This window comes from Rana temporaria, chromosome 8, assembly GCF_905171775.1.
Source record: "Rana temporaria chromosome 8, aRanTem1.1, whole genome shotgun sequence".
Classification (NCBI taxonomy): Eukaryota; Metazoa; Chordata; class Amphibia; order Anura; family Ranidae; genus Rana; species Rana temporaria.
In genome coordinates this window covers 72,031,393-72,043,611 of record NC_053496.1, presented here as the reverse complement: position 1 = coordinate 72,043,611, position 12,219 = coordinate 72,031,393, and the positions used below count along the sequence as shown (strand labels likewise).

At 43.0% G+C, this 12,219-nt stretch overlaps 1 protein-coding gene across 1 annotated transcript in view; it reads right to left on the bottom strand.

The window, feature by feature from the left end:
• Positions 1-11,269, bottom strand: part of TMEM26 (transmembrane protein 26) — an 81,583-nt gene extending 70,314 nt beyond the window's left edge. The window contains exon 1 of the mRNA XM_040362000.1: positions 10,877-11,269. Within this exon, the coding sequence (XP_040217934.1) occupies positions 10,877-11,067 (191 nt within the window). The 5' untranslated portion in view covers positions 11,068-11,269. The remainder of the gene's footprint in view (positions 1-10,876) is intronic.
• Between the last annotated feature and the right edge of the window lie 950 nt (positions 11,270-12,219).

Below are 12,219 nucleotides of genomic sequence, written 5' to 3'. Positions count from 1 at the left end.
AACGTCCATCACGGATTTATCAAAGATCTTCTTTTCTGGTGATTAGTAAGGGAGCGGGCTAAAAGACTGGGACATATGAGAGATAACTTTTACAAGGTAAGAGCGGCAGAAGCCATTAAAAAAAAAAAACGAAAACCTGCGGAACCCCCGCTTTAAGGCAGCACCTTTTTCTTTTCCTTCTCCGGTTTTTTGAACAAATCAAAAGTATGCATTAGATTACTGAGCTTCATTGAGATTCCAAAATAACTTAGCTCACAGAATGGCACAGATGAGGTCTTTCTCTTACTGTTAAAGGTAAGCAATTAAATCACAAGCTGCCTGCTCTTAGGCAGGACTTTTACTTTTAAAAGTATAAACATGAGTACAAATTCACTTTTATCATGATTACAGTATGTGTTCATTTAAAATCCTTTTTTTTTCCAGAAAGGAACAAATCAACAATGTCTTTAAAATGCTTCTAAATGCAAAGTTTTTTTTTTAGCTTAATACATTCTATGCATTAAAGTGGCTGTAAACCAGGGGTGCCCAACCTTTTGAAGAGTGAGGGCCACTTAAAGTGTAGGTTCACCCTAAAAACGATTTTTTTTTTACATTAGAGGCAGCATAGTAAGGGCATATACTTTTGGCAGTTTTTTTTTTTCTCCGTACTTACCTTTATATTCTGATTTGGTCCAGGGCTTCTGCTATCTGATGACTCCGGGACTGGGCGTTCCTATCCCTGCCTCAGGGTTCCGATGACTGCGGGACTGGGCGTTCCTATCCTTCGGTTCGATGATTGACGGCTTGTGAAACAGGTGACCTGTCGCACAACGCGCGTCACCAGATTTCTGGAAATAGCCGAGCTGCGAGTCGGCACTATACGGTGCCTGCGCCCGCCGTGTAGAGCTGACTGCGCAGGCGCCGTATAGTCCCGACTTGCAGCTCGGCTATTTCCCGACATCTGGTGACGCGCGTTGTGCGACAGGTCACCTGTTTCACAAGCCGTCAATCATCCAACGGAAGGATAGGAACGCCCAGTCCCACAGTCATCGGAACCCGGAAGCCCTGGAGAAAAACAGAATATAAAGGTATGTACAGAGAAAAAAAAAACGCAGAATGTAAATGCCCTTACTATGCTGGCTCTAATGTGTGTAAAATGAAAAAAAATTGTTTTGGGTGAACCCCCGCTTTAAGCGACTTGGTAACCGGTCGCGGACCACAATGAACGGATAGGGTGGATGGCACGCAGAGTACCTTTCCTGCACTTTGCAATAGACTTCTATTATATTCTGCATGTTTGGTGCACTTTCAAAAAGCTCACCAAACTCGCAGGTAATAACAGAAGTCTATGGCTCAGTGCAGGTAACCCGCAGGTAAACTGCTCTGCACCTGCAGATCAGTTTTAAAGCAGCCTAGTAACCAATGCAGAACATATATGCCCATATATACACTGTGATTTTAGCAATAAACTGACTTTTAATAAGAGTATTCTTTCTATTCCAGAGCAGGTGGTAGGGGGCCACATCAGAGGACTCCGCGGGCCACATGTGGCCCCCGGGCCACTGGTTGGCACCACTGCTGTAAACCCAGATAACAAAAATTAAACTGAACATATCACAGCTCTCTGGAAAGCTCTGGTCCATGGGCGGCGGAGTTGTGACATTACTGGACACACCTCCCAGCAGGGAGTGACATGCACACACTCTTCTAGCACTATGCGCACCGCTAAGCCATTGCTATTGTGTGAGTGTACAGCGGGGATGTGGGGCCAGTGATGTCATGACTCAGCCTCCCGAGCTCCGGTTCTAAGACACACCCATGGACCGGAGATTTTAAGGCTTAGAGATGAAAGTACTGAGGTAAAAATACAGAACTTTGGATTTTTACATAACAAACTATAAAATCGTGCATGTATTGGAGAAATTATGCATATGAGGTTTACAACCACAAGTAAAACACCTTCTGGGTGCAGCCCCTCGTTGTAATTACCTGAGCACCATCTCGATACAGCGATGTGCATGAGAGCAGTAGCTCTGCTGCGTTTCTCTCTCTCTCCACATTGGCTTACGCAGCAGTGGGAGCAATTGGTTCCCCCTGCTGTCAATCACAAACAGTGAGCCAATGAGGAAAGAGTGGGGCGCGGAGCCGAGCCACGCTTTGTGTGTGTGAATAGAAAAGGTCTATTCACAGGAGCACAGCTCAGGAGTGAGCCTGCTCAACTGCCCCCATAACAAGAGGCTTGCTATTGGTGGCACTCGGAAAGGGGGAGAAGCCAGGACCACTGGCAGGGTACCCAAAAAGCAGAGGACCGTGGCTGCTCTGTCCAAAGCCATTGCACAGAGCAGGTAAGTATAACATATTTGCTATTATAAAAAGAAGTACAACCTTTAGGGTCACTTTAACCACTTGTCTACCAAGGTACGTATATAAACATAATGATATCAAGTGGTTAAATCAAAAATCATAAGACGACCTGTCACCTGCCCATGCTATCATATGCAATAAAGTTAAAGGATAAGTTCACCTTTGGGAACATGTAACCCGATTTTCCATAGTAGCTGCCTGAAAGTCCTCGTACTGACTATTTGAAAACAGCACAACCGAGAGGGACTCATACCCACAGCCTTAGTGGTTGTCAGCTTGTAGTTCTCAATGAACTACCACGGCGCTATGAAGAGCTGTAGTAGTTCATTGAGTCCTTCCTGTCAGGGAGTATCAGCTTACCTGTATGGGAAGTACGAGCAAGCAGATACAGTACATAACACTGACAATGTGCAGGAGACCTGCGTGGCATCGGTGATCTACAGATTGCTGGTGCAATGCTTTATATATATTATAAGAGAATTTATCCTTTAAGAAAAAAAAAAATATATATATATATACTCAACACAGCCCAACCTTTAATATTGTACCAAACATAGGTTAAATACTTGTTTATTTGCATTAAAATACATTTTTGTGTATTTTAACCTGAAATCATGTGTTTGATAAATAACTGCACAAATATCAAAACTGTGCAACATAAAAAATTCTAACGGCCACCATTTTAATCTCCAGGATCTTGCTTTCAGTAAATAAATACTTTTTGTGGGGGGTTTTGTCATTTTTAACCAAAAAAATGCAGATTTTAATGTGTGCTAAAGATAAAAAGGTAGCCCAAGTAGGCAATTGGTTAAACTAAATCAGTGAGGGTAAAAGTTGACAAAAAGTGTACAATCCCCAGGAAACAACGAACTGCGCATGCGTGACGTGGACGCATCCCCTTGCACCTGCTCACAACCACGTCGGAACAGCTGCCTAAACTACGCCGGATCACTGCATACGTCGTGAACGTAACCTACGCCCAGCCAGACACACGTCCAACGTAAAATACGCCAGCTTGTGTTCCCTGGTGCAGACCTTTGCATGTCTGCTGCTGGGTTACACCTCCTTCATGGGGAATAACTTTATGCCGGATGTACAACTTACACGCACTGCGTCGGGCGCACGTATGTTCGTGAATCGCCGTATTTCACTAATTTGCATATTTGAATGGCTAATCAATGGGAGCGCCACCAAGCGTCCAGCCTAAATGTGCGCCCACCCTACGCCGGCGTAGGCAAGTTACGTCGGCGGGATGAAGCCTGATACCACAGCGCACATTTGCACTTACGTCGGCGTATCTTGTTATACGCCAGCGTAAGTGCTTTGTGAATCTGGGCCTCAGTGTCTGAAGGTTTAAACCAATGTTGGGATGCAGTAGTGATTTTGTGCTATTGTTTACTTATTAACTACAGACAACTAAAGCTGTAAGTTTACAGCACCTATAGCCCAAACTGTTATCCACCTGGACAATTGTCCCCAGAACAGGTGCCTAAATTGGAAGATATATCCTCACCTATTTCAATAACAACTGTAAAATTCAGGAATTTTCCTCACATTCTGCTCTGATGACAATGGTCAGCATCACAACTAGAGAAGATGATCTCCCCAGTGGGGACAAAGGCAGCAATAAAAATCTGACAGGAGTTATTGTCTTTCCACACTTTATCGAAAACTAAAAAAAGGGTTTTGCTTTTGTGAGCAAGTCCCTTGAAACGCATTAGCCTTTCAGGCCGATATTGTTTCTCATGTAGGTGATGTTTCGAGAGTCTGATATATACACTTTAAAGAACATCTATTATTGTCAATCTGATCCTAACTTTACTAATACTACTGTAGCGCTACCCCCGCAGGAGCCGCTGATTTGTTGTTGGGATCGGCATATTAGGTTACCTTGGTGTTGTCTAGGGTGCGGATGGAAAACAGAGCAGTGAGCGAATGTCCAGACAATGAATAAAGGTTTTTTCCAATGCTTTATTTCCAGACCAACACGGCCAACATCAACATCAAGTAGGAAGAAAAGGTTGATGAAGCAAAAGAGGGAACTTTGCAGTATCAGGCCTGGATATGAACCGAGCAATCCTGCTCTCAGTAGTATAAATTGCAGGTCGTCGCCACTCTAGCCAGAGTGGGTGAAGTGCCCCCGGACAGACTCCCGTCACGAGTCTGGCAGCCGAAGTGTCACTTTAGATTGCTGAAAGGGAACAGATCTCTCTCACAGACCTGGCTCTAGGGCCTCTGCCACAGGCATATTAGGTTGGATAAGCTAGATGAATGAATCGAGCGAATCCTCCCAGTAGATTTAAGCATAGGTCACGGGATGACAGCAAAGCATACCTGTCAGCATTCCGGTCACCAGATCCCCGATTGGTTCGTTCAAGCCCTGTTGGACAACCTGCCTCCGGGTTCTCCTCAAGCCGACCCCCCAATTGAGCGGCACCCAGCCTGGGATCCTTTCAATGGAGCTGGGGACCCAGTAAGTCACTGGGGCCCCTCTCAGGAACATGGAACTCTGTGTAGAATGTGCCCTCGGTCCAAAGGGCCATCGCTGGGGTCCGGTGGATGCTCGCACCCTGAAGGTGGATGCCGCACCTGGAACATGGACCCCGCGGGAAGAAGAAGGAGGACCCCTTTTTTTGGAAAAAATGGCGTCTGCCACAGATATACCCTCCCCCAGCATGCCCAGCGAGGGAAGACCTCCTCTAATTGGCTGCTGGGGAAAAGTGGCTCTGCCAGAACCCCTCTAGCGCCACCTGTCACCCAGGGGGTGGGAAAACACCCATGGAGCGCAGACTGGCCCACAGGACAGTTCAGGAATGACAGCAGCCCAAATTTGACAAATTGTGAATAGGAGCAAAATAACTCTCCCATTCCCCACTAACTTTAGCATAGTGCCCATTCTGAAAGTAAGGGGCGCTACACTACCTAGCGGGTTACTAACCTGAAGTAAGCAAGCAGCCATCTTGACACCTAAAAAAAATCTGAACTACTGTTTTAAATAATTTTTCAGCTCCATGAAGATGGGATCAGGATCACAGCTCTGGAGCCAACATATTCAACAGTCAGTAATGACAGCTCATACATATCTAGCCTCCCAGGTTGCCACAGTGGCCCCAGGTAAGAAACCCAGATGCTTCTTATAATGATCCGAAAGGTTAACACGTTTCAAGGGATTTTCCCTCTTCCTCAGCTCTGAGGAAGTGAGCAAGTCCCTTGAAACGCATTAGCCTTTTAGGCCGATATTGTTTCTCATATAGGTGATGTTTCGAGAGTCTGATGCTGGATGTATTCTGAAAAGCTTGTACTTATATTGGTTACTTATCACTTCATTTTATCAATAAAGGATATTTGAGGATAATGCACTAGGCTGGTGCACCCTCTGTTTGTTTTTCTGGTTACAGTTTGTCCAGACTACCCCAGTCTCAAGAGGACAGCAAATCATGGCATATCCATGCAAGCCAGGATAGGAGTTTAGTATAGAGAGTTCCGTCAGATTAGGCAACCTGTCAGAATTGGTAACGAAAGTGACGTTTAGACGCCGCCATCTTGCTACACCACACACTCCACCACAGTAAATATACCCTGAGATGGGGGCAAACAGACATCATGTTACACCCATCAGAGTTTTGCATTTTACACTTTTTTTTAACAGTATATATGTGGTACATATATATGAGGTACATGTTGAATTTTAAAAGCAGCAAACTTCTGTCCGATTAGCAAGCCTGTGAGATTAGCAGGCTTGCCGCTGCTTTAATAATTCAACATGTAAACAGTCATATGGAGTTTTAAGTACTGTATTTCACTGTATAAACTCAGTACAGGCATACCATACTTTTAAGTACACAATGGGGTTTATTTACTAAAGCTGTAAAGTGCAAAATCAGGCTCACTTCTGCATAGAAGCCAATGAGCTTCCAGGTTCTATTACCAGGCTTAATTGAACAAGCTGTGGTTAGAAGCTCATTGGTTTTAATGCAGAAGCGAGCCTGATTGTGCACTTTCCAGCTTTAGTAAATAAACCCCATTGTGTACTTAAAAGTGGGGTATGCCTGTATATTGTTAAAAAAAAGTGTAAAATGCAAAACTCCGATGGGTGTAACAAGATGTCCGCTTGCCCCCTTCTTATGCCGTGTACACACCATCACTTTATGTGATGAAAAAAAACGACATTTTCTGTGAAGTAAAAAATGACGTTTTTGAAACTTCAATTTTCAAAGACGAAGTTGCATACACACCATCGTTTTTCTCACAATGTTCTAGCAAATCGAGGTTACGTTCACCACGTTTTTCCATTGAAGCTTGCTTCATAAGTAGCTTCTGGGCATGCGCGGGTGAAAAAACGTAGTTTTAAACAACGTTTTTGCTACACACGGTCAATTTCTGTGAAGTAAAAGTTGACGTTTTGAAAAACGACACATAAAATTGAAGCATGCTTCAATTTTTTTTGGTCGTTTTTTAGAAGACATAAAACGACATTTTCCCCCACACACGGTCAATTAAAGTGACGTTTTTAAAAACGTCATTTTTTTTCATCACATAAAGTGATGGTGTGTACGCGGCATTAGTCTTTACTGTCGTAGAGTGTGAGGTGTAGCAAGAAGGCGGAGACAAAATATCACTTCCATTACCAATTCTGAAGGATCGCCATATCTGACGGAACAACTGCAACATCTGAGAACCACTTTAACCCTTTCGCTGCCTGGTCTGTATGTCATACAGATCTGACAGTGGGGGGTTTCACACACACTCCGGTGGCTGCAGCCACCAGGATTGCGTGTAAAACTGACAAGCAGGCTTCTACTTGTCAGATGGATGCATTCGGGCAGCTACGCTGTCCCCCATTTGCCTCAACACACCCCTGGTACCGGTGCCTCCCCACGTGTGTGCCCCACCATGTATTCCAGACTCGCCCAGGACAGAGAGGAGGGAGAAGGGCGGACACATTTTATCTCTCCTCCCCTTCCTACTGTGACCTGTGTATGACATTACTTCCAGGTCAGCCTCTCAGTATCCCCGGCTGCCATGAAGGGATGAATTGTAAAGATATCTGCAATGCAATACATTCAGTCGAGCCCAGAGGAGACATGCAGGATATTTTAGACCCTGCATCTCTCATTAACCTCCCTGGCGGTAAAATTACTCACCTTGTCCCTGGATCCAGCGATGCCACCCCGCTGTGTGAGCGAGCGGGACCTCCTCGCTCGATTCACAGTCCCCGTGTGCCGCCGATCTCCGTTTCCTGCGACGTTACGACGCACGGGAGCGGAGAACGGCGCCAAATTCAAAAAAGTAAACAAACACTTTACATACAGTATACTGTAATCTTATAGATTACAGTACTGTATGTAAAAATACACACCCCCTTGTCCCTAGTGGTCTGCCCAGTGCCCTACATGTACTTTTATAAAAATAAAAAATGTAATTTCTGCCTAAAAACTGTAGATTGTCCAAAAGTGTCCCTTTATGTCAAAAATGGTTTTAGATCAGCTAGAAAACAGCGATAATAAATTATAATCACTTGCAGAAATGTGCGATAGCGATTTGTGGGGAAATTCGTCATAAAAAAAACTAAATAATGACAGCGACAATTCTGCAACTGAGCAAATTTCAGTGATTTTGAGTTGATTACATTATTGAATATTTTTTATTATAATTATATTATTATGTGTTATAATTATTTATAATTATTTATTATATTATAATTTATAATTTTGTTTTAAAAAAAAAATCATACCCGGGATGCCTACAAGACTCTTGCTTGGTCAGATTTAAGTGAGTTATTTCTAAAAATTACAGGCCTACAGTATAAAACGCCAAATTTCCTTGCAAAATAAATGTACCGCTTTTGGTACGTAATTCCAGACAGAATCATACCGCCAGGGAGGTTAACAAGATCCTGTAACCTTAAAAATAATCACATAAGGGACTTTTTGTTCCCTATTTGATGAAAAAAAATTAAGCAAAAAAAAAAATTAAGTTACACCCAAGCACATAAACCCCCCCCCCCAATTTGTTTTTGATGGCCTTCGCCCCCACATATATATACACCCATATAAATGCATGGGGAGCCTATGCATGAAAACATTGATTGATGTTACATTTCGCCACGCACGCTGGAGCGAGAGCAATGATTCTAGTGCAATACTTCCTCCGTAACACTAAACTGATGACCCTATTGGGGGCTTTTGAAGTGGCGCCTATAGAAAATATAGGGAAGTTTGACGCCATTTCACAAATTTAAGGTTTGACATGTTGGATATCTATTTACTTGGTGCATCCTCGTCTTTTACATTTAACCAAAAATTTTGGAGGTTTATTGTATTTGTTTATTTGCATTTTGCCCTACAATTCACTTTAGTGTGTTTTTTTACAAAAATTGTGCATTTCCTAGACCTTTGGAGTAATATCAAGTAACATAAAAAAAATTAACTACCACTATTCTATTCTCTAGGGTGTCTACTTTCATAAAATGTATAATGTTTGGGGGTTTTATGTAATGTTCAGGTCTAAAAAAATGTTTTATGTGTGCGGAAAAAAAAAATGGCCTAGGTATCGAAAGGGTTAAAGCGCAAGAGGTTGTTTGTTTGGAACATTCACATCAGTCCCTGCCCCCAAGGAGCTCACCACACAAGGTCCCTACATCACATGCATGCACACACACACACATTACATTAGTCAATTTAGACAAGAGCCAGTTGACCTACCAGCATGTCTTTTAAGTTGGAAGGAAACCCAAGCAAGCACATGTAAACTCTATGCAGATGGTGTCCTGGTTGGGAAACAAGCCAAATAACCTAGAGCAGCAAGGCGTAAGTGCTAACCACTGAGCCACCATGGTGTTGACAGTGATGGAATTAGGGCAAACTCAAACACTAATGCCCTGTACACACGATCGGTCAATCCGATGAGAACGGTCTGATGGATTTTTCCATCAGTTAACCGATGAAGCTGACTGATGGTCAGTCGTGCCTACACACCATCAGTTAAAAAAACGATTGTGTCAGAACGCGGTGACGTAAAACACAACGACGTGCTGAAAAAAACAAAGTTCAATGCTTCCAAGCAGGCGTCGACTTGATTCTGAGTATGCGTGGATTTTTAACTGATGGACGTGCCTACAAACAATCGTTTTTTTTCTATCGGTTAGGTATCCATCGGTTAATTTTAAAACAAGTTTCACATTTTTTAACCGATGGATAAATAACCGATGGGGCCCACACACGATCGGTTTGGTCTGATGAAAACGGTCCATCAGACCGTTCTCATCGGATTGACCGATCGGGTGTACGCGGCATAAGGCTGGGTTCACACTTATGTGAATTGGATGCGGGTATCTCTGTATCCAATTCACATCACAGGAGATTGTGATGGGCTCTCAATGGAGCCAGTTCACACAGCTCCCGGACATCCGCAGTCCGCACTGGAAAAGGGTCTTGTGCATCTTTGGTTCTGTTTTAGAGCCAATGCTAGTTGCAGCTAGTGTGAACCCAGCGGCCACAGCTAGTGTGAACCCAGCTACCACAGCTAGTATGAACCCAGCGGCTACAGCTAGTGTGAACCCAGCGGCCACAGCTAGTGTGAACCCAGCTGCCACAGCTAGTGTGAACCCAGCGGCTACAGCTAGTGTGAACCCAGCCTTAGCCTGGGTTCACCTATTTACAAATTGGATTGCGTTTTAAAACACATTCAATTCGCATGACATGTGAATGTGACCGGCTCCCAATAGAGCTGGTTCATACATGTCCAGGGTGGCCCAGTGCTGTTTCAAAAAGGGTCCTGTGAGTTTTTGGGTCCGGCTCTGGTGTGAATTCAGGCAAAAATGTGTAATAGAATCGCACCTAAACCGGTGAACAGGAACGCACTGGACGCCAGACTGCAAACCATAGCCGCACATATGTGAACCTGGCCTGAAAGGGTGCAAGGGGAAAATAAACACCTGTATGAAATGATTTTATAGTTTCTCCTAGCCCCTGCCCCAGAAATGTGTGAGATGGGAATATTTTATTTGGAAAATAAGTAAAGCACTGGGTAAATAATTTCCACTGCTAAATAATTATCAAAATAAGTAAATACATTTTACTGTTTGTGCTGAAAATATAAATAAAGGTTCATTTATTGTTTTAATTGGGATTTTTTTTTTTTTTTAAATATTAATTTACTGAATACTATCATTCCAAATACCGACCACATACAGTTAACAGAATACAATATTTATTATAAATATTAGTAACTTTTAGGTCACTATAGATAGTAGAGAGATAGTAGTGACTCATAAGTTGCTATGAAAAGTCACTATTGCATACAGTAAAAGATATCCACACTTTATGGTACATGCATTCATCACACTCCAGAATGGTACAGCCTAAAGTTCATCACTAAGTAATAAATTACAGATCCACTAGGATGTGATGACAAAGCACAACCAGGTATTATTTAGATGCAATCAGTGCCTGACAAGCAGAAAGTTCTGCAAGAAATGCATTAGCTCTCGTCTTAAAAAATAAATAAAAATCATACATATGTAGATGCTTACCATTTAAGCCCTCTTCCTTTCCTAAGTTTCAATGTCAGCACAGTCTCAATGCACAGTAAAAGGTTCAACAGAGCCAGCAGCCAGTACATAGGGTTACGTTTAATTTCAGTGACTCTCCAAACTCCAACTAATGAGTGAAGAAAGAAGAGAAGTCTAGTCAATACTGCACTGAGGAATACAAAAAATTCCATGGTGGTGCGTCTTGATCCTTTGTTATTCCCTGGAAATCTCAGCGCTGACGACGTTTCTCCTATTTCAGTGGAGTTTTTCGTAGTGGACAGGAAAGTTACTCCCGGGAAATGCGATGTGTATTTCTGTGCAGATGTGCAGATGCTGGTTCCTCTTCAACAAAGAAGCTTATAGCTGCATAGTAAATCGCCCCTCCTCCAGACTTCCTGAACTTCAGCTTGTAGTGACTTTATCCTGAGCTGAGTGGTATCTCAGAGCAACTCAGACAGAGAAATAATGGAATCCATCCCATCATTACCGTTATTTATTTAGTGACATTTAAAGTCTCGTAACATTTTTATTGCTTTAAGAAGAAAGCAAATTAGTTTTTTTTTTTTTTTACACTGGTTGAAAAGAATTCACTTCAATAAACAATTTAAAATTTCCCTTTAGGGGATAATATTGTGCTAATTATTAATTTATATTATATCAGCTATATTTACATAATAAAGTTACCCTAACCATATCCTTGTTCTCTAAAAATAATCCGTACACGTCCACTACTTGGCCCTGTAATCTAATTTTTTATAAAAATAATTCCTTGCTGTGTTTTTCTGCCTCCTGGTAATGTCCTCTTGAGCTCTTAAACCTCTAGTAGCCCATAGGCCTAGTACACACGAGAGGATTTATCCGCGGAAACGGTCCGGAGGACCGTTTCTGCGGATAAATCCTCTGGCGGATTTTGATCTGATGGTTGTACTAACCATCAGATCAAAATCCGCGCGGAATTCCCTCCGCGGTGACATGTCGCGCCGTCGCCGCGATGATGACGCGGCGACGTGCGCGACGCTGTAATATAAGGACTTCCACGCATGCGTCGAATCATTACGACGCATGCGAGGGAGGGAATTAGATGGATTGATCCGGTGAGTCTGTACAGATCATCGGATCAATCCGCTGGACTGGATTCCAGCGGATCGATTTCTTAGCATGCTAAGAAATTTTGATCCGCTGGAAAACCATCGGCCCAAAAAATATCCGCGGATAAATATCCGCTGGGTTGTACACACCAGCGGATCTATCCGCTGAAAGTGATCCGCGGATAAATTCCAGCAGATAGATCCTCTCGTGTGTACGGGGCCTTAGTCTTTAGTGCATCTCAGGAGATATCAGGA